We start from the raw sequence: 20,965 nt of genomic DNA on the forward strand, positions 1-20,965 counted from the left end.
TCTGTCTAGAAATATCTTCTCTTCCCTCTCAACTTTTCTACTGTCTCTGATTAGACATGCTGCTTGTTCAATATCAGGTCTTGAATGATTGCGAATTTCCACTAGTTAAATATTTCCATCCTTGTCACAAACACTGTTCCCTAGTTACCATTCTATCCTTATTGCTGATCACTGTCTGAGGGGTAACCAAACCATTTGCAACCTTCACAACTTACTTGACCTTGAGATGAGTTTCCAACTGTATGTTCAATCCATCACCAAGATTACTTGCTGTCAGTAACTTTGCCAACCTCCATCCACCCTTCGTTCATCAGCTGTTGAAAGAACTGCATTTCTGTTATATCTAAACCTTGTCTCTTCCAATGTCTCCTGGCTGATCTCCCACTTCCCATCTCACATAAACACATTCAAAAACTCTAATGTACATGTTGCATATCAGATCCTGTTCCACCATCTCTTCCCCCCCCCCCCCCCACTTTGCATAACAGATCCTGTTCCACCATCTTCCCCCCCCCCCTTTTTGTGCTCACTGACCTGCATTTGTTTTTCATTCGTTAATGGGATGTAGGCCGTTGCTTAACCCTAATTGCCCAGAGGAAACTTAAGAGTCAACCACATTGCTGTTGATTCTGGAGTGACACATAGGTCCATGTGAATACGGATGGCAGATTTCCTTCTTTGATGGATATTAATAAACCAGATGTGTTTTTATCCCAATTGACAGTCGTTACACGATTGCCATTTAACCAGCTTTTTATTACCAGATTTTTAAATTATATTCAAATTTCTCCATCTGCTATGTTCCCTGGAATATTAGCCTGGGGTTCTGGATTAATAATGCTGGCCTCACCTCTCCAGTCTGTCAACGCTTCAATTTTTAAAATTCTCACAGCTCTTCAAACCAAAAAATGTCATAGACTCTGCTTAAAGGGGAAATGTGATGAGTACAAAGGAAGGTAAAAGAATAAATAAAGATCTTAGGATGGCCTGAGGAATATGGTTTTAACCTGAAACCATGTTCATTTAGTTGGTGTCTTTGATCATTAACAACAATGAATATTCCTTTGAGTTTTCTATTTTATGATGTTATTCTTTAATCAGTATGCTCACTGCGGTTTTTTTTCTTCTTGAGAGACACAGCAACATTTTTCAGCTTGTATCCAGGTGCTTCATTCTGAATTTTGTCTCTGTCTGCTCTGGCAAAAATAGCCCCTTGAAGAACAAACCTGTTTGTACATACTATCTATGGAAGGCTAGTTTAATTGTAGACAAGGTCTATCTCCAAAATGTGCACCTTCTCGTAGAAATGTAAATCAATATCAGAAATGATGGTCTTTTTGTACCTCCCCAGTCAGGCTTGCTAGCTGGTTTTGTCATCTTTAGATGAAATATTAATTTCAGTTTGGCTGTTTATTGTCTAATCCATGATGAAACTTGGTCACTTGAGTAATCAGGTAACACCTGTAGCTATTTGAAGTCTGTGCTTTTGATCCTTTTTAAAAGAAATCAGTCCATCAAAGTATGAAATTGGATGATAGAATTTACAAATCAATAGTCTTTTTGTAAATTAATGTGACAAATGTACACTTGAATTGATCTGTGATGACCCCATAACCAAATAGCACATTAATGCTCAATATCCAAGGTCGTGAATTGGTTGAAATTTTGGAGTGTTGCCAATTCCCAAGTGCCAAAGGATAGGACAAAAAAGCAGGCAATGTGAGGATGGTTCAGTGTGGTAATCCTCTAGCTCAAAGGTTTATTATTTTGAAGCACACAACAACAGCTGTATTTGTATAGCATAAATAACATAATAAAAAGTGACTTTAGCTCCCAATCTGGGTTAGAATTTCAGTAGTTAATGAACACTGAACTTTCAGAAGTGCTATCCGATGCAGAGCACATCAATTATTCAAGAGATAACGTGGAGGAGCAGAATTAGGCCATTCGGCCTGTTGAATCTACTGTGCCATTCAATGAGATCATGATTGACTTAATAATTCTCAACTCCACTTTTCTGCCTTATCCTCATTCTTGATTCCCTTACAGATTAAAAATCTGTCTATATCAACCTTAAACAGACTTAATAATTCAGCCTTGACACACCTCTGTGGTAAAGAATTCCATCGACTTATTACTCACTGAGAGAAAACATTCCTCCTCATCTCCGTCATAAATGAGTGACCTTTTACTCTGAAATTATACCCTCTAGTCCTAAACGCTCCCACAAGGGGAAACAACCACTCCACATCTACACTGTCAAATCTTCTAAGAACCTTACATGTTTCAATAAGATTGCCTCTCATTCTTCTACATACCAATGAATACAGGCTCAACCTCTCCTCAGATTAAAAACTGTCCACACCTGGAATCAACCTAGTGAACCTTAAATGGCCTTCAATAGCAAAGTATCTTTCCTAAGTTAAGGGGCCCCAAACTGTTTGCATCATTCCTAGCTGTGATCTAACAAGTGCCTTATATAGCTTTAGCAATGTTTCCATCTTTTTATACTCCATTCCCTTTAACATAAAAGTCAAAAAAACAAAAAGCAGGGAACTATGCAATTGCATGAGGCAGTGGGGGTTGGTTAACTCAGTTGGATGGGCAGCTAATTTGCAATGCCGAATGACACCAATAGCACAGGTTCAATTCCCACCGCTGAGGTTATTATGAAGGCCCCATCTTCTCAACCTCACCCCTTGGGTAAATCCCACTACTAGTCATTTCTTTCTAATGAGAGAGCAGTCCTATCATCTTCTGGGACTCTGGTGACTTTGCTTACTTTCACTGACAAGGTAATATTTCTTTCATGACTTGTCACCAATGCCCCATTAAATTGGCTGCTGTTTGTGGAATAGAACAGAATTGTTTCTGTTTTTGTCAAAGTAATACTACAATCGCATTCTCTAAATGATTAATTGATAAAGGACTTTCTAATAGTGTGAAAGGTGCTATTATAGTGCGAATAGCATTTGGAAAGTGAAAATAAAATACACAGGGAATCAAAAGGTTTTGATAGTCCCATGAATCATAAAACCAGAATTTCTTTACGGAACAAATTACTAACTTTTGCCATATTTAATGCTCTGGTAGTTGCGGGCAACACCACCACTAGATGGACAAAATTAAAAATCACACAACACCTGGTTATAGTCCAACAGGTTTATTTGGTAGTACTGGCTTTCGGAGCACTGCTCCTTCATCAGGTAATTATGAAGCAGGACCATAAGAAACAGAATTTATAACACAAGATTAGTGTCATGCAACTGAAATGATATATTGAACAAAACTAGATTGTTGTTAAGTCTTTCATCTTTAGAATGGGTTGCAGCTCTTGGTTCATTAATATGTAAATCCCAGAACTTTTAAGTCACATTCTCAAGATAACTTAAAGTTTTATATTTTAAAAAGTGACATTTCAGCTCGAGCAATGCACTAAAGTGATGAGGTGAGAGTCTGTGTGTATCCCAGTCTTGAGTCAGGCTGGTTCTATTTCCAAAGTGGAATTTACAAAATATTACATGGATTGACTGCCTGCAGATTGTGTGCTTTTTGAGCAAATATAATTCTGCAAATACAAATTCATCCCAGAGACGTATGTATGTGAGTGTGATTGCACATGAGAGTGTGCTTGCATGTGTGCAAGCTTGGTAAAGTTTGTGAGTGTGATGGGTATATGGGTACAGCCTGTGAGAGGGTGTATGCATGAGTGTTGGGGGGAGGGGGGATTTATGTGTGTGTGTATGAGAGAGTGTGAATATGAGAGAGGGTCTGCATGTGTGTGAGGGTATGTAAGAATGTGTGTGTGTGTGACTTAACAATCTAGGTTTGTTCAATATATAATTTCAGTTGCATGACACTGTCACCTTTGCTATAAATTCTGTGTCTTATGGTCCTGTTCCATAACTACCTGATGAAGGAGCAGTGCTTTGAAAGCTGGTGCTTCCAAATAAACCTGTTGGACTATAGTCTGGTGTTGTGATTTTTAACTTTGTACACTCCAATCCAACATCGTCTCCTCCACATCATGACCACTAGGTGGAGCATTGCAGTCCATGAGCACAAAAGGTGAGAGTTGCACCTGAGTGAGGGTACGAAAACGATCATGTCTGCTGTATCTAAGTTCATTCCAAGCAGGAAACAAGTAACCAGTCCACAATGACTAATTATTATTCTTGCTGTGTTTTGTTGCATCTTACAGCTGATTTAAAATTTATTGTTATGCTGGCATGACGTCACAGGCACAATCATGGTCGCATTTTTTGCACTGGAAAAATATATGATAACGGTAGTTAGGTCACTGTCTAAGCAATTCAGAGGGTTGTGTTTGATAAATTTGATGGCTTGTTGACTGGTACAAGAAAGTATGATCACTATTGTAAAAATCCAACTGAAGACTGTTGTTTTAACCCACCTGAATCTCCTGCTTTCACCACCTATTTGACCCTCAATATACTTTCTGACTTAGCAAGCCTCCCAGTTGTAGTAAAATTCCTACTACATTTGCAAAACTGCTATTGAATAATATTAAATGCAAATTGCAGTATTACCCATAGCCTGAAAATATAAAAACAAAGTTGTTGTAATTGATCAGAATACTCAGGTTAATTCAGATTTGAATTTGATGAGATTGGAAGGGAACTTATTTGCAATTCTTTAATGGAATAAGTTTGTCACTGGCTGGGCTAACATTTATTGTTTGTCTCTAGTTATCCTTGAGAAGGTGGTTGTGAGCTGCCTTCTTGAGTCGCTACAGTCTGTGAGGTGTTGGTATGCCAGCAGTGCTGTTAAGCAGAGAGTTCCAGGATTTTGATTCCATGACACTGAAGGAAGGGTGATACTTCTGCACTTGTAAAAGAATCAAGAACCAGAGGCCACAGATTAAAGTGATTTTCAAAAGAGGGAAATATGATGTTAGGAAAAAAAAAAAATTAAATTGTTATATATGGAAAATACTGCCTGGAAAGTATGGTGAACGTAGGTGAGGCATTGTTTGATCATCTGGATAGAAGTAATGTGCAAAGGAATGGGGAAAATGCAGGAGATTGCAGTAAGTAATGATGCTCATTTGAACAGCCTTCTTCTGCACTTCTCTGTAGAAGTGACATTTCCGTGATTTGTCGAAGTGAGGATGGTGAGTGATTTGGAGGAGAACTTCCAGTTGGTTGTGTTCCCATGTATCTGCTGCCCTTGTCCTTTTAGATGATAGTGTTCAAGAGTTTGGCAGGTGCTGTCGAAGGAACCCTGGTGAATTTCTGCAGTGCATCTAGTAGATGGTACACAATGCCACTACTGAGAATCAATGCAAGTGAGGTTAACTGTTTGAGGAATGTGGTACCAAACAAGCTATTATGTCCTGGATGGTACCAAGCATCTTGAGTGTTGTTGGAACTGTACTCATCCAGCCAAGTATGGAGTAATCCTTCACACACCTGGCTTGTGCCTTGTAGATGGTGGGCAGGTGAGTTACTTGCTGCAAGATTCCCAGCCTCTGACCTGCTCAGTATTTGCACTAATCCAGTTCAGTTACTCGTTAATGTTGACAATGTAGGATCCAGTGATGGTAATGCCATTGAATGTTAAGCAGCAATAATTAAGTTCTCTTTTATCAGAGATGATCACTGCCTGGTAATTGTTTGACACAAATGATACTTACCACATTATCAGACAACCTGGATTTTATCCATGTCTTGCTGCATTTGGGTGTAGACTGCTTCAGTATCTGAGGAGTTGCAAATGGTGCTGAACATGTGTATTTATTGGTGAACATCCCCACTTCTGATTGTTTGATGGTGGGAAAGTTGTTGATGAAGCAGCTGAAGATTCTTGGGCCTAGGACTCTTGCAGAGATGTCCTGAAGCTCAGTGACCTCCAACAATGCCATTACTATCTTCCCGTGTGCTAGAAATGACTCCAAGTAGCAGAGCTTCCCCCGATTCCCATTGAATCCAGTTATGTGAAGGCCCTTGATTCCACACTTGGATAATTGAAGCTTTGCTGTCACTGTTACCTCTGCACTTCAGCTCTTTGGTCCATATTTGAACCAAGGCTGTAATGACAGCAGGAGTTGAGTGGCCCTAACTGAACCCAATCAATGATCAGGGTACTGCATAATAGCACTGTTGAAGACATCTTCCATCACTTTGCTGATGATCATGAGTGGAATAGAACATATTGCAGTGATTGGCCCTCTGGGATTTATTCTAATTTTGTGTACATGTCATACTGGACAGTTTTCTACATTGTTGGGTGAATGCTAGTGTTGTCATTGTATTGGAACAGCTTGGCTCAGGGCCATGGAGTCATAGAGTCCTACAATACTGAGACAGGCCCTTTTGGCCCAAACTGGTCTATGCCGACCAAAATGTCCATCAACCCTAACTCTATTTCCCTGCCTTAGCCCAAATCCTTCTAAACCTTTCCTTTCCATGTATTTGTCCAAATGCCTTTTAACTGTTGTTAATCCTCAACCACTTACACTGGCAGCTTATTCCATATGCCTACCACCCTCTATGTTTTAAAAAAAAAGTTGCCTCTCCGGTTCTCTTTTATTCTTTCCTCTCTAACCATAAACTGATGCCCTCTTGTCCTTGATTCCCCAACCCTGGGAAAAAGACTATGTGAGTTCACCCTATCCATGCCTCTCATGATTTTATACACTTCTATAAGATCTCCCCTTAGCTTCCTATGCTCTAAAGAAAAAAGTTCTAGCTTGTCCAATTTCTCCCTATAACTCAGATCATTGAGTCCTGGCAACATCCTTGTAAATTTCTTCTGCACTCTTTGCAGTTTAATAACATCTTTCCTATGACAAGGTGACCAAAACTGAACACAATACTCCAACTGCGATCTCACCAACATCCTGTACAGCTGCAACATAACTTCCCAACTTCTATACTCAATGCCCTGACTGAAGAAGGTCAGTGTGCCAAAACTTTTCTTCACTCCTGTCTGCCTGTGATTCCACTTTCAAAGAACTGTACACCTGAACTCCAAGGTCCCTCTGTTCTACTACACTCCTTAAGGCCCGATCATTCACCATGAAATTCCTACCTTGATTTGACCCCCAAAATAGAAGACCTCCCATTTATCTATGTTAAGCTCCATTTGCCATTTCTCGGCCCATTTCCCCTGCTGATGAAGGTCTTGCTGTAATTTCCGATAATCATCTTCGCTATTCATGATACCTCCTATTTTAGTGTCATGTGCAAATTTACTAATCACGCCTTGTATATTTTCATCCAAATCATTGATATAGGTAACAAACAGCAATGGGCCCAGCACTGACCCCTGAGGCACTCCACTAGTCACAGACCTCCAGTCCAACAAGCATCCTTCCATTATTACCCTTTGCTTCCTACTATCAAGCCAATTTTGTATCCAATTTCCCAGCTCCCCCCTGGATTCCATGCAATCTAACCTTCCAGAGCAGCCTACCATGTGGAACCTTATCAAAGTCCTTACTGAAATCCATATAGGCTACATCTATTGCCCTGTCCTCATCAACCTTCCTGGTCACTTCATCAAGGAACTCTAATAAATTTTCTTATCCCCACCCCTACCCTCCTATTTATCTCTCAGCCCCCTTCCCCCTCCCTACCTTCCTGATGAAGTGCTTATGCCTGAAATGTTGACTCTCTTGCTTCTTGGATACTGCCTGACCTGCTGTGCTTTTCCAGAACCTCACATTTTGACTCTGATCACCCACACACAAAACTGTGCTGACTGCTCCTAATCAAACCCTGTCTTTCCAAATGCATGTATGTCTTATCTCTCAGAATCTTCTCAAGTAACTTACCTACCACAGATGTTAGGCTTACTGGTCTGTTGTTCCCAGGCTTTTCTTTGTAGCCCTTGAATAATAGCACAACATTTGCTACCTTCCACTCTTCTGGGACCTCACCCGTGGTTAACAGATGATGCAAAAATATTATCCAGAGCCCCCAGAATTTCTTCTCTAGTCTCCTGCAATGTTCTTGGATAAATCTGGTCAGGACAAGGCGATTTATCCACCTTCATACAGGTGTGGCATGTCAGTACTACAAGTCAGTATAGCCAGCATGGTGTTAGGCCACATAGCCTTTTGAAGTATCCAGTTCTTAAGCCATTTTTTGATATCAAGTAGTGGGAATCTAATTGGTTGGAGATTGGCATCCGTGACAGTGTCACAGAGTCATACAGTACAGAACAGGCCCTTTGACCCTTCAAGTGTGCACCGCTAAATAAAACTCCTTGGAACTCTATAGAAGATCTCTGCAACTTGTCCCCTGTACACCTGCATACCACATAGGTCTTCTCTCTGTCTAGTTGTTTAGTGCAGCTCTGTTTCGTGCTGTTCTGAGTTTCACCCAAGCTGAGCTTTCAGTCTGCAACTAACTTGGATCTGTCACGCAGAAAGAAACTCCAATATCCTAAGTATTGTAATGACCTCACTCAGTATATGGCCACTTCTTCTGTTATGTGGGATTAGTAAGAATTTTCACTGTACAGTTTGAGTGGAACTAATTGTTTATTATGGCTTGGAGTGGTAGAATGCTTCTTAATTTCCACCAGAGCAATCATAATAGCTGAGTATTTCACTGAAAATGCCTCCAAATATGTGAAAATATGTGTACAGTGGCACATATATTGTTGCCATGTCTGATCTGGTTTCAATGGTAATTAGAACGAAAACATAATCTCAACCTCCAACGTGTTGAAAGGGTGGAATTTGAACTTGTTTGTGTGAGAGCATGATTTACTGTTAAACTAGCAGATCAGCTGCTGTTTCAGTCCTCCATTCACCATTGCAGCTTAATATAGTCATTATTAAAGTTGAAGAATCCTCTGTCTTTTCCTGGCTGGGACCTCTGCTTTCTCTGTTGCACTGACCAGTCAGTGACCCTCTGACATTCCATTGACCAGGATGGTCCACAGGGCATACAAAGGTCAACTGCAATGATGAACTTTTGCTGACTTTAGTTTTCTTGTTGGTCTCAGACCCCCTGCTTATCACAGATCAGTGCAATATGTGTCATCACGTTTTGTGCCTCAGTAATGGAGCACTGCAGGGGAACCAGATATGCTATTAAGTTTTTGTATACTTAGACGAGGGTGACTATTGGACAAATCTTCACTGGCTGGGTTGAAAGTATTTAACACTTTCTGTTTACACAGCACAGACTCCATTATTGATTACTTCTGCTGTAATGGACCAAAATTCCATTAAAAGGTAAGTGCTGAGTAATTGCAGCAATAACAGATATTCACTTGCAGTAGTAAGTGTAGAAATTTGAATAACGATGTTAGTGATAGCTGGGGAAAGTGGGAACGTTCATATTTAAGGTCTTCTCTAAGTTGAAATACACACATATTTTGCCAAATCAAATTCCTCTTCCTGAAGCTTCCTTCTCTAATTAAGCAATTCTTCCTTTGGATTCATTAATTGCTTAAACCACACACTTGCGAATTTTATTTCTGTGCAAGTCCAGGCAGTAAATGTTAGCAGATTATTCAACCATCGTATGCATCACACATGAATATGAACAGATCTTTATATGGTGTTTATGCCTGCCAGGATCACTGGAGTGGGAACCCTGTTTGATTTATTACACTGGCTTGTGAGCACCGAAGACAAAACTGCAATACTGGGATCAGCAAGCACCACAGGTCTGGGATTGAAGCAAGGCACCTGATAACAGGAGAGCAAAGTACAGATTTTAGGCATTTACTGTTCTTCTAGTCACAACAAAATGATGAGCACAAATGCAGTTTCAGAAAGAATATAAAAAGATTGATAATGTTCATTGTGGCATTTCCATTGGTTCCTGACAGCTTGCTGGGGAATGGTGAAATGTACTTATACCTGATCCTCTGTGGCATGTGCCTCTTAGCTGGAGAATAGAAACATTGAAATGTGGTAAGTCAGAGCAGGAGTAAGTCATTGGGCCCCTTAAGCCTGCTCCACCATTCACTATGATCATAGCTGATAGTCTAAATCCATACCTTGTTCCCACTTTTTCCCCATATCCTTGATCCTTTTAGCTCCAAGAACTATATCTACCTCCTCTTGAAAACATTCAATTTTTGATTTCAACTGCTTTTTCTTTGGCAGAGAATGCCACAAGCTCAACACACTCTGGGTGAAGAAATTTCTCCTCACCTCAGTGCTAAATGGCTGACCTTGTATTCTTGGACAGTGACCCCTGGTTGTGGACTCCGTGGTCATTGGGATCATCCTTGCTGCGTTTATCCTGTCAAGTCCTGTTGGAATTATTAAGTTTCTATGAAATGTCCCCTTATTTTTGTAAGTGAGTCCAGTCCTAATAGATCCAGTCACTTCTCAAATGTCAGTCCTGCCATCCCAGGAATCAGTCTGGTGTTGCAGAAAATGCCAGTGTCACAGATATTGTGAATTTTAATTAAAGTAAATACCAATATATTGCTACTGCTGCTGTATCCTGATATCAACAATATCATGCTTTTGTCCACTTTGCCCTAATGAACAGAGTCCTCTATACATGGCTGAAACATACATTATTTTTGCAGTATTTAAAATGATTCACATACTGTCCACCACCTATCAACCTCTCCTACCTGGACCATCAAGGGCTGCAGATGCATGGGAACACCAACATCTGCAAATTCCTTGTCAAACCATACTTTTTCCCTACCTAGAAATATCTCACTCATTATAGCTGGAGCAGAATCCTAGCACTCCAAACACAACAACACTGTGGATATCCCTGTAACTCAAAGACTGTAGCAGCTCAACAAGGCAACTGCTCCACCTTTACCAAGGTAATTGGAGATGGGTAATCAATGTTGGCCTAACAAACAACATTAGTTTCCCATGGATAAATGAAAAGAAACCACACATTGCACTTAAGCCAATGTTACACAGCTGCTGCGCAAGATAACCTCTATGGTCCTGAGTTCAATATCTGCAATTTATAGCTCTACAGTGGTCAGCTTGTCTGATTTGCATTGTGCAATATCTGCAGTCTTTGTCGATTGCTTTATATTGTGCAATGTGTTGAAGATGCTCAGTGGTGTATATTATTGCATGATGCATGTGGAATATACGCAGTGTTTGTATATTACTGCATAATGTCCAGCACAATTTCTGCATTGTTTTATATAACGGAATGATGTCCAGTGCAATATCTGCAGTGTTTTTTATATGACTGTATGACGCTCAGTGCAATATCTGCAGTCCTTATATATCACTGCATCGTGCCCAGAACATCTGCAGTGCTCTTATAATATTTCAGATTACCCTGTGTCTCACTAAACAACAGGAACAGAACCTGACGCATGCGCCATGCACAGGAAGTGCCGCCATGTTGGTGCGGGGCGGATGCTGATGGCAGAGGTTTTATTTTTTCTTAAAAATTTGAGATTTCTTCCAGTTACAAACTCGCGGCCTGGCCTTTTACGGCACTAAACAGGAGTGTTTGTAGGTAAGAGAAAAGAATGGGAGATGTGGGAATTGGCCGCGCTCCCTCTGGGACTCTCGTCGGTACAGGATTCAATTGAAAGTGAAAGATAAGAGTGAGGGAGATTTATAATTGGTATTTTGTTAAGTGCTTGGGTAAAGGCCAGGGGTGGAGTAGAGTCAGTGGCAGTTTGGATCTTTACAGATAAAGATTACCGAGAGCTGAGCAATCTAGTTGTCAATGCACTTGTCCAGCCAGCCTGCTGTTGACATGATTTATTAACATTTCCCCTTGACCATGGGCTCAGCTTCAGTGAAATTGTCCACTTGCTAATTGGACTGAACCCTGAACTAAGTTTGCTGTTATTCTTTCGGGGTGAGCATGCTACAGCCTTTGCCTCATAATAGTACAGAGCAAAAACGCATTTTTCTTTTTAAAAAAAACTGAACGGCTTTACACATTTAAATAAAATTTTAAAATGCCATGGAAATTAAAATATATTTGCACCTCAGTGACTTTAGTTTGGTTTGAACCCAGTCTGATAGTTAAATAAAACTGTCAGTTTCTGACCTTTAAGTAAATGGGTCACAGTATAAGACTGGGGTAAACCATTCAGGACTGAGATGAGGAAGAATTTCTTCACTCAAGAGTTGTGAACCTGTGGAATTCTCTCCCACATGAAGCTGTTGGGGCCAGTTCATTAAATATATTCAGGAGGGAGTTGGATGTGGCTCTTGCAATTCAAGGCATCAAAGAATATGGAGAAAAAATGGGAATGGAATACTGAAATTGCATGATTAGCCATGATCATATTGAATGATGATGCAGGCTTAAAGAGCAGAATAGCCTACTCTTGCAGCTATTTTCTAAGTTTCTAAATGGCCTTTAGGATGTTCAGTCTGAAACATGAAACGTATTAGTGTGGAAGGGGATAATCATGTACAGTTTGGGGCTGAGGCTCATGGGAAAGGGAGTTTCAATTGTAGCTCTATTTTATTTAACTCCTAAAAGGAAAACAATTGTGCAATATATATGTGGATTATAACAATGAGAGTTAAAATCTGAGATTGAATATAAATGTCAATTACAAGTGGAAGCAATAAACTTTAAAACCTGGCAGTGAGCTTTTGAGGGTTGGTTATAGAGAGACTTCAGTGGGTTTGTAAGATGGTATAATGTGTTGTTTTCTGTAGCAGCAATAAGTTAGTTCACAAATCATGAGTATTTAATGTAACAAAAACAAAGTGCTGGAAAAACTCAGCTGGTCTAGCAGTATCTATGGAAAGAAAAACAGTGTTAACATTTTGAGTTCTGTAACTGTTTATCATTGGACTTGAAATATTAGCCCTTTTCCTCTCCATTGATGCTGCTAGATCTGCTGAGTTTCTCCAGCACTTCCTATTTTTGCTTCAGATTTCCACCATCTCCAGTTCTTTGTTTTATAAATGGGTTGTAATTATGATTCCATAATTAGATTGTGGCTGTATTTCTGTATTATTACACATATGTCAGCAATAAATACTTGGTAATGTATCAAATTATCCAAAAGAATCTAACTCCAGTTTATACATTAATTTTTATGGGAAAATTTGCTTTGTGTAATGTTGTTTCATTGTAAGTCTTACTCCTCAGGAATAAAGCTACCATGATAAGTGAAGAATTTCTCTGTAATGTGTGAATTCATTTGGACTGTAGCTGTTCAGTTATGTGATGTTACAAGGTCTCTCCCAAGGATATTTTTCAGTGAAAACAAACTCTTCTTTATCAGAAATGAACAATGGTGGTAAACTCCCCTTCACCATTACCTGAAAGGGCAATTTATGGATTTGTCTTGTTCCTCGCCTCAAAGTTTGCATTCAGTAAGTAACATTAAGTGCACTAGATTTACATGCATTTGGTTTAGTGCCACAAATGTGGTTGGCTGTGAATAGTCTTTATTTTTGTCCCTATTGTAAAAGATTAGCTTGTTGTTGATTATACAAGTCCTGAGAGATGGTCCTATCTAAATAAACTTGAAAAAACAATTTGAAGCTTGCAGAAAAGTTATAATTCGAGAATGCTTGGGAATTGCAATCACAGAGACTTAGTTGAAGAAAGGGCGTGATTGGCAACTAAATGTTCCAGGATGTAGACGCTTCAGACAGGACAGGGAGGGAAGTAAAAGGGGGAAGGAGTTGCATTGCTGGTCAGGGATGATATCACTGCTGTGCTAAAGGAGGACACTATGGAGGGCTTGAGTAGTGAGGAATTATGGGCGGAGCTGAGAAATAAGAAGGGTGCAGTTACATTGTTGGGGCTATACTACAGGCCTCCCAACAGTGAGCATGAGGTAGAGGAACAAATAGGTAACTAGATTATGGAAAGGTGTAGAAGCAACAGGGTAGTAGTGACGGGAGATTTTAATTTTCCTAACATTGACTGGGATGCACTTAGTGTCAGAATGGGGCAGAATTTGTAAGAAGCGTCCAGGAGAGTTTTCTAGAGCAGTATGTCAATAGTCCAACGAGGGAAGGGGCCATATTGGACCTGGTGTTGGGGAATAAGCCAGGCCAGGTGGTAGAAGTTGCGGTGGGCGATTTCTTTGCAAACAGTGACCACAATTCTGTAAGTTTTAGAATACTCATAGACAAAGAAGAGAGTGGTCCTAAGGGAACAGTACTAAACTGGGCCAAGGCCAATTACATCAAAATTAGGCAGGAGCTGGGAAATGTGGATTGGACACAGGTATTTGAAAGGAAGTCTACGTTTGATATGTGGGAGGCTTTCAAATATAGGTTAAAGATAGTGAAGGATAGGCATGTCTGATTGAAAGCAAATGATAGGAAAGGCAAGATTTGTGAACTGTGGATGACAGGAGAAATTATACGACTAGCCAAGAGGAAAAGGGAAGCATACATAAGGTCCAGGCAGCTAAGAACAGAATGGCTCTGGAGGAATATCGGGAGAGTAGGGCCAGTCTTAAACAAGGAATCAAGCAGGCTAAAAGGGGGTCATGAAATAGCTTTAGTGAGCAGAATTAAGGAGAATCCCAAAGCCTTTTATTCTTATATAAGACGTAAGTGGGTAACTAGAGAAAGGGTTGATCCACTAGAGGATAAGGAAGGAAGGCTGTGTGTCGAACCTGAGAAAATGAGTGAGATTCTGAATGATCACTTTGCATCAGTGTTCATTGAGGAGAGGGGAATGTTGAGATTAGAGATGGAAGTTTGATTACTCTGGATCACGTTGACATAAGTAGGGAAGATATGTTGGGTAGGCTAGAGGTTATTAAGGTGGTCAAATACCCAGGACAGGATGGGATCTATCCCAGGTTGCTGAGGGAGGCGAGAGAGGAAATAGCTGGGGCCCTGACAGATATCTTTGTAGCATTCTTAAATACAGGTGAAGTGCCGGAGGATTGGAGGGTTGCTCACGTTGTCCCCCTGTACAAGAAGGGTAGTAGGGATATTCCAGGTAACTACAGACCAGTGAGCCTGACATCAGTAGTAGGGAAGTTGCTAGAGAAGGTACTGAGGGATAAAATCTATCTATATTTGGACAAGAATAGGCAACATGGTTTTGTGTAGGGGAGATCGTGCATTACCAACTTAATAGAGTTCTTTTGAGGAAGTGACCAAGTTGATAGATGAAGGAAGGGCTGTAGATGTCGTATACATAGACTTTAGTAAAGCATTTGATAAGGTTCCCCATAGTAAACTAATGGAGAAAGTGAAGTCACACGGTGTGCAGGGTGTTCTAGCTCGGTGGATGAAGAACTGGTTGAGCAACAGGAGACAGAGTAATAGTTGAAGGGAGTTTCTCGAAATGGAGAAAGGTGACCAGTGGAGTTCCACAGGGATCAATGCTGGGGTCACTGTTGTTCGTGATATACATAAATGATCTGGAAGAGGGCATTGTTGGTATGATCAAGTTTGCAGATGACACGAAGATTGTGGAGTAGCAGAAAGCAGAGGGGACTGTCAAAAGAATACAAGAGAATATAGATAGACTGGAGAGTTGGGTGGAAAAATGGCAGATGGAGTTCAATCCAGACAAATGTGAGGTGATGCATTTTGAGAAGTGTAATTCTAGAGTGAATTGTACTGTTATCGGAAGAGCCTTGGGAAAAGTTGATGAGCAGAGAGATCCGAGAGTGTAGGTCCATTGTACCCTGAAAGTTGTTGCACAGGTGAATAGGGTGGTCAAGTAGGCATATGACATGCTTGCCTTCATCGGACGGGGTATCGAGTACAAGAGCTGGCAGGTCATGCTAAATTTGTACAAGACATTGGTTTGGCCGCATTTAGAATACTGTGTACAGTTCTGATCACTACATTACCAAAAGAATGTGGACGCTTTGGAGAGGGTGCAGAGAAAGTTTACGAGGATGTTGCTTGGTATGGAAGGTGCTAGTTATGAAGAGAAGTTGAGTAGGTTAGGATTATTTTCATTAGAAAAATGGAGGCTGAGGGGGCCCTGATTGAGGTCCACAAAATCATGAAGGGTATAGACAGGGTAGATAGAGATGAGCGTTTTCCCATGGTGAAGGATTCAATAACGAGATGTCACGCTTTCAAGGTGAGAGGTGAAAAGCTTAAGGGGGATACACCCGGCAAGTACTTTACACAGAGGGTGGTGGGCGTTTGGAATGCATTGCCAGCAGAGGTGATAGAGGCAGGCACGGCAGATTCATTTAAGATGCGTCTGGACAGATGCACGAGTAGGTGGGGAGCAGAGGGATACAGATGCTTTGGAGTTGGGCGACAGGTTTAGACAGTGAATTTGAATCGGCTCAGGTTTGGAGGGCTGAAGGGCCTGTTCCTGGGCTATAAATTTTCTTTGTTCTAATTATTTGTTCTGCAAGATACTTGATCTGGCATGAACTGGTTCCATAATACATGACAAACCTGTGGCTTCTATGACTAATGTCAGTGGGGTCTAAGGGAGAGGAGAGAGTTGATATCATTCTTATTCTCATCAATTTCTCTGCTAGTTTTCTCCCCTTTTTCCAAGTGCTTAACTCCTTGTTTGTTACATTTGTTGCTTTAGATTTGCCTACTATTCTCCCTGCAAAAATAAACGTTCATAACAATAATAGGCCATTTGGCATTAGGAACTTCACAGCTGAGGTTACAACTGGCTGATCCACATCATTAATCTTCCAAAACAATCTTTTACAACAAGCCTTTTGTTTTGTTGCTGAAGACCAACATTTCATTGCACATTGCAATATCCAGCATGGTAAGGATGAGATAAGCCTTCGCTATGCCGTGACAGGGGGAAGTTATGAGTAAGCAGTGTTAGTGATAACAGGAATCATATTGGTTAAGTCTAGTAGTCAGTTATAGTTATACCGAAAATATTTAACAAGGCAGGATGAAATTTGCTTAAACCTGTGTGTAAGTGGAAGTTGATGAAATGGGTCATTATCATGATACATATTCTCTTTTTTTTGCAATGGTTTTTTTTCTGTTTAACAGTTCTGTATTTAGTATGGGCTTACGTTCCAGAACCTTGGCTACACTCAGTGGGTCTCACTTACTGGCCGCAGAAGTAAGTATCAGTGAAAATTATATTTTAATGACAACTGAGGCTCCACATTAGTGTATCTCACTTAATACTATGGTTGTCTCAGTTCCCAGAAAGATCCCAGGTTCAAATAGTATTAAAGACATGTTTCCATAAGGGTTTCCTTCCTTTTTAAAAAAAATTCCCAGTATAGAGATTTTAACATTGCCACAGAAATATCTTGCATCAAAATATGTTGCTTCCATTTAGCATTGTTCCATTGACCAACATTTTTACACAGAATTAGTTGGTGTGGGTGGGAGGACTTAACGCATTTCTGTTTGGGACATTGCTCTGTACAAACAAAACTAATACTTCAATGGTAATTAATTGGCTAACGTTACATGTTGTGACATCATGAGGACTAAAACAAATTGTGTAAGTGCAAGTTATTTACTTTAGTTATAGTAATGTACCAACGTTTTCACTCTCTGACGTGACTCAGTAATTTTATAATGCCTTAGCTTCTGTCATTATTTTGCCTGAAGTATGTTTTCTGAAAATATGTCAAGAAGTGTAAATGTAGAAATGGAAAAAAAAGGAATCAGTAAAAGAGTTAACTGTTCACGTTATCTTCCTGACATTTACAGTTTTATTTTTAAAGGAAAGATATAAGAAATTTAGGGCGACATGGTGGCTCAGTGGTTAGCACTGTTTCCTCACAGCACCAGGGACCCAGGTTCATTTCCCGCCTCGGGCTACTGTCTGTGTGGAGTTTGCACATTTTTCCACGTGTCTGCGTGGGTTTCCTGAAGGTGCTCCGGCATCCTCACACAGTCCAAAAATGTGCAGGTCGGGTGAATTAGCCATGCTAAATTGCCCATAGTTTAGGTGCATTAGTCAGGGGTAAATGTAGAGGAATGGGTCAGTGTGGACTTGCTGGGCTGAAGGGCCTGTTTCCATACTGTAGAGAATCTAATCTAATCTAATGTAAATTTTCTGTGTATTTAGCTGGTTATAACACCACCACAAATATTTAATACATTACTAACATTTTTCACAGGTACTGGGCCGTGGCCCTACCCATTTATGTCCTGGTTGTGATAGTGATTGCATACATTTTACTCTGTGGAATTAACATGATGAGCACGGCTCCACTGGATTCAGTAGATACTGTGACAGGTGAGTCTGAACATCACAACAGGGGGAATAACTATTTAAATCAAACCAGTACTAGAAATGGTCATGGAATGATATGATCATTGAACAACTTGTTAATTTGTTTCTTCTATTGGGAATGATTCATTTAATTTTAAATCAACCATTTTTTGTAAAATGAAAATTTATGCTGAATGTTTGATTTTCTGACAAGAATCAGGTAATTCCAAGTTTGAAAGTACTCTTTGGTTTTGTGTGCCCAGTCTTTGGTTGCAGTGACCTACGTTGCCAAAAGAATATAACATAGAAAGTAAAGTTCAAAGTACAATATCTTTAGTGCAGTCCTCCATCCTGGCCTCATGGTATCCCCCTTTTTACTGATATGATATTTTCACTTTTGTTCTCATAGTGCAGAATTAGGACAGTTTAGACCTTAACTCATTTGAAATAAGCATCTCCTTTACATCTATAAATGAAATAAATGAAGTCATTATACCATGACTTCACAGAACCTTATAGCACAGAAGGGGGCCATTTGGTCCAATGTATGTCATGGCTGTTTGAAATTAATCTATCTGATTAATTATACTTCGTCATACTAAAGAACTACATTTTATCTTTATCAAGTATTTATTCAAAATTCTTTAAAAGTTTACTGTTGAATTGAAATATTCTGAAGGGGCTTGACAGGGTAGATGCAGAGAGGAAGTTTGCCATTGTGAGGTAATCTCCTGGGGAGACTATTTAAAAACAAAGGATCTCTCATTTAAGATGGAGATGAGGAATTTCTTCTTTGAGATTGGCCTTTGGAATTATTTTCCAAAGCGAGCAGTGGACATTGAATCTATAATGAATCGGACAGATTTTTGATCAACCATGGAGTCAGGCGTTATTGTGAGTAGGCAGCTAAGTTGCATTAAGGTCACAATCTGACCACCCATGATCTTATTGAATTGCAGAGCAGCTCAGTGGAATGAATTGCCTACCCCTCCTATTTCTTATGTTTTTATGAGTTGACCTCCACCATGCAGTATATTCTGTATTTTAACTTGCTGTACAAATTTTTTTATTGTTGACTCCCCATTCATTCTTGTGCAAATGATTTCATAGCTATGACTAATTATTGACTCTCCTACCAGTAGAAGCAGTTTGCCCCTATCTACGTTTGATATTTTTCAATGATCCTGTTCAGAACTGTAATTGAACACCTCTGGAGTAGATGGGATTTGAACCCAGAAGGGTAATAGATGGAGTGGATATGATGCAAGTTAAGGCTGAAAACGGAAAACCAGCCAGAAGTATGTTGGATTAGTCAAATCCAGAGATACTGAAAGCATAAATAAGGGTTTTGGCAACTATTAAATTGAAAATGATGATTTCAGTCTTTTCAACATTTAATCAAATAAAGTTTCTGCTCATCCATTACTACATGTGAGATAAGTTTGATGATTTAGTAACAGGAGTAAAGATTAGTGAGATAGAGTTGTTCTGCATTTGAAAGCTCATGCTGTCCTCCTTGATGATGTTGCTGAGGAGCAGCATGTAGAAGAGAAACAGGAGGAGGCCAAAGATAAATTCTTTGATACCACTAGAAATAGTGGGGCAGAAGTAGGAAGAAAATCCATTGCGATTCATACTCTGGCAGAAGTTATATGGGACCAGATTAGAGCAGTTCCATCTAGCTGGACAACAGCAGAGAGGGATTTGAGGAAGATGGCATTGTCAAGGATGCTGACAGTTTCAGAATGATGAGGAGGGTAAGTTTACCTTTGTTATCGGATATTGTTTGTGACTTTGTTTCTATCTCTGTCATACCAATGAAGGGATTCACACATGGATTTGCAGAAAACTATAAATGGCCTTGGGAAGCAATAACACATTTAAGGATGTTGGAGAGGAAGAGGAAGTTAGAAACAGGCCAGTACTTTGCTGGGATAGTGGAGCTGAGATTTGGTTACTGACTGGTAGGGATGATTCAAATTTAAAGGGAGAGATAACACTTAAAGAAAGAGAACCATTGACCTATCAACTAACACAGGGACCAAGTGCAAAGTTGGGTGCTCAGCAGTTTAGTGGGAATAAGGTTGAGGAACAGGAAGAGGGTCTTCTGGATAAGATGAGCTTAGAAGACACAAATGGAAATAGGAGAGACACTAGAAAAACAAAGATGCGATAAGAATAAATTGTCTGATTTCTGCTAGCTTTGGTGTATCTGAAACTACATTAATTTCTGTACTCATATATGGGACAGTGATAAATTTGTAAAGTGTAAAACATTTAATGTCACTGTCCAATACATCTATTACTTAACACAATATGTTAATTAGTTTTGCAGTTCTTATTTTGATTTTTCTTTTCCAGACAGTTATGCAAAAAGCCAAGAGAGCAAACCGTACGTTGAAGGAGCAATCCCAGGCCTTCAAGATGTTTCCATCAGTGAAGTGAATCGAATGTTCTTCCTTTCCTCATCTCACGAGTCAGCGGGTGACCATCCACACGTATGGCGTACATGTGCTGCTAGGAACATAGATTCATTTACTGAGAACTGTAGTGACACTTCTGACCACTAATTAATGTGTATTTATAATGCTTCGTCTTATCCAAGAATACTGTTCAAGATATGTTCTGATTCTTTGCTCATTTATAGTTCTGTGAATTAAAATTTTCATAATTCTAGAACATCATACTTTTGCTTCCAAACACATTTTATACTATACTATATGAAATTGGACCATACAAATCACGAAGACCTAAGACTAAGCTCATATTTGTGTTGAATTAACTGAGAGTAAGGAGTCTCCAATTGGCAACAACATCATTTGAGCTAGGATAGAAGGAAGATTGGGATTTATGAAGCTCGAAAAATAAACTCATCACCTCATTTGGATCTTCCAGACACAAAA

The 20,965-nt window shown here is 39.8% G+C and overlaps 1 protein-coding gene across 3 annotated transcripts; it reads left to right on the top strand.

The window, feature by feature from the left end:
* The first annotated feature begins 11,133 nt into the window (after positions 1 to 11,133).
* pigp (phosphatidylinositol glycan anchor biosynthesis, class P) lies at positions 11,134 to 20,741 on the top strand. Of its 3 annotated transcripts, none has more exons than XM_043701227.2 (5): positions 11,134 to 11,441; positions 13,150 to 13,276; positions 16,877 to 16,949; positions 17,968 to 18,086; positions 20,424 to 20,741. In XM_043701227.2, the coding sequence occupies exons 2-5, from the start codon at positions 13,195 to 13,197 to the stop codon at positions 20,630 to 20,632; spliced, it is 483 nt and encodes a 160-aa protein (XP_043557162.1). In that variant the 5' UTR covers positions 11,134 to 11,441; positions 13,150 to 13,194; the 3' UTR covers positions 20,633 to 20,741. The 3 variants fall into 3 exon arrangements, with proteins under 3 accessions (XP_043557162.1, XP_087848654.1, XP_043557161.1); XM_087992528.1 differs by having other exon boundaries at positions 11,136 to 11,441; positions 13,050 to 13,276; XM_043701226.2 differs by having other exon boundaries at positions 11,145 to 11,441; positions 13,186 to 13,276.
* Positions 20,742 to 20,965: the final 224 nt, after the last annotated feature.

Source organism: Chiloscyllium plagiosum, unplaced genomic scaffold, assembly GCF_037043375.1.
Source record: "Chiloscyllium plagiosum isolate Xiang-an unplaced genomic scaffold, Cpla_swu_hap1 HiC_scaffold_12, whole genome shotgun sequence".
NCBI classification, from domain to species: Eukaryota; Metazoa; Chordata; class Chondrichthyes; order Orectolobiformes; family Hemiscylliidae; genus Chiloscyllium; species Chiloscyllium plagiosum.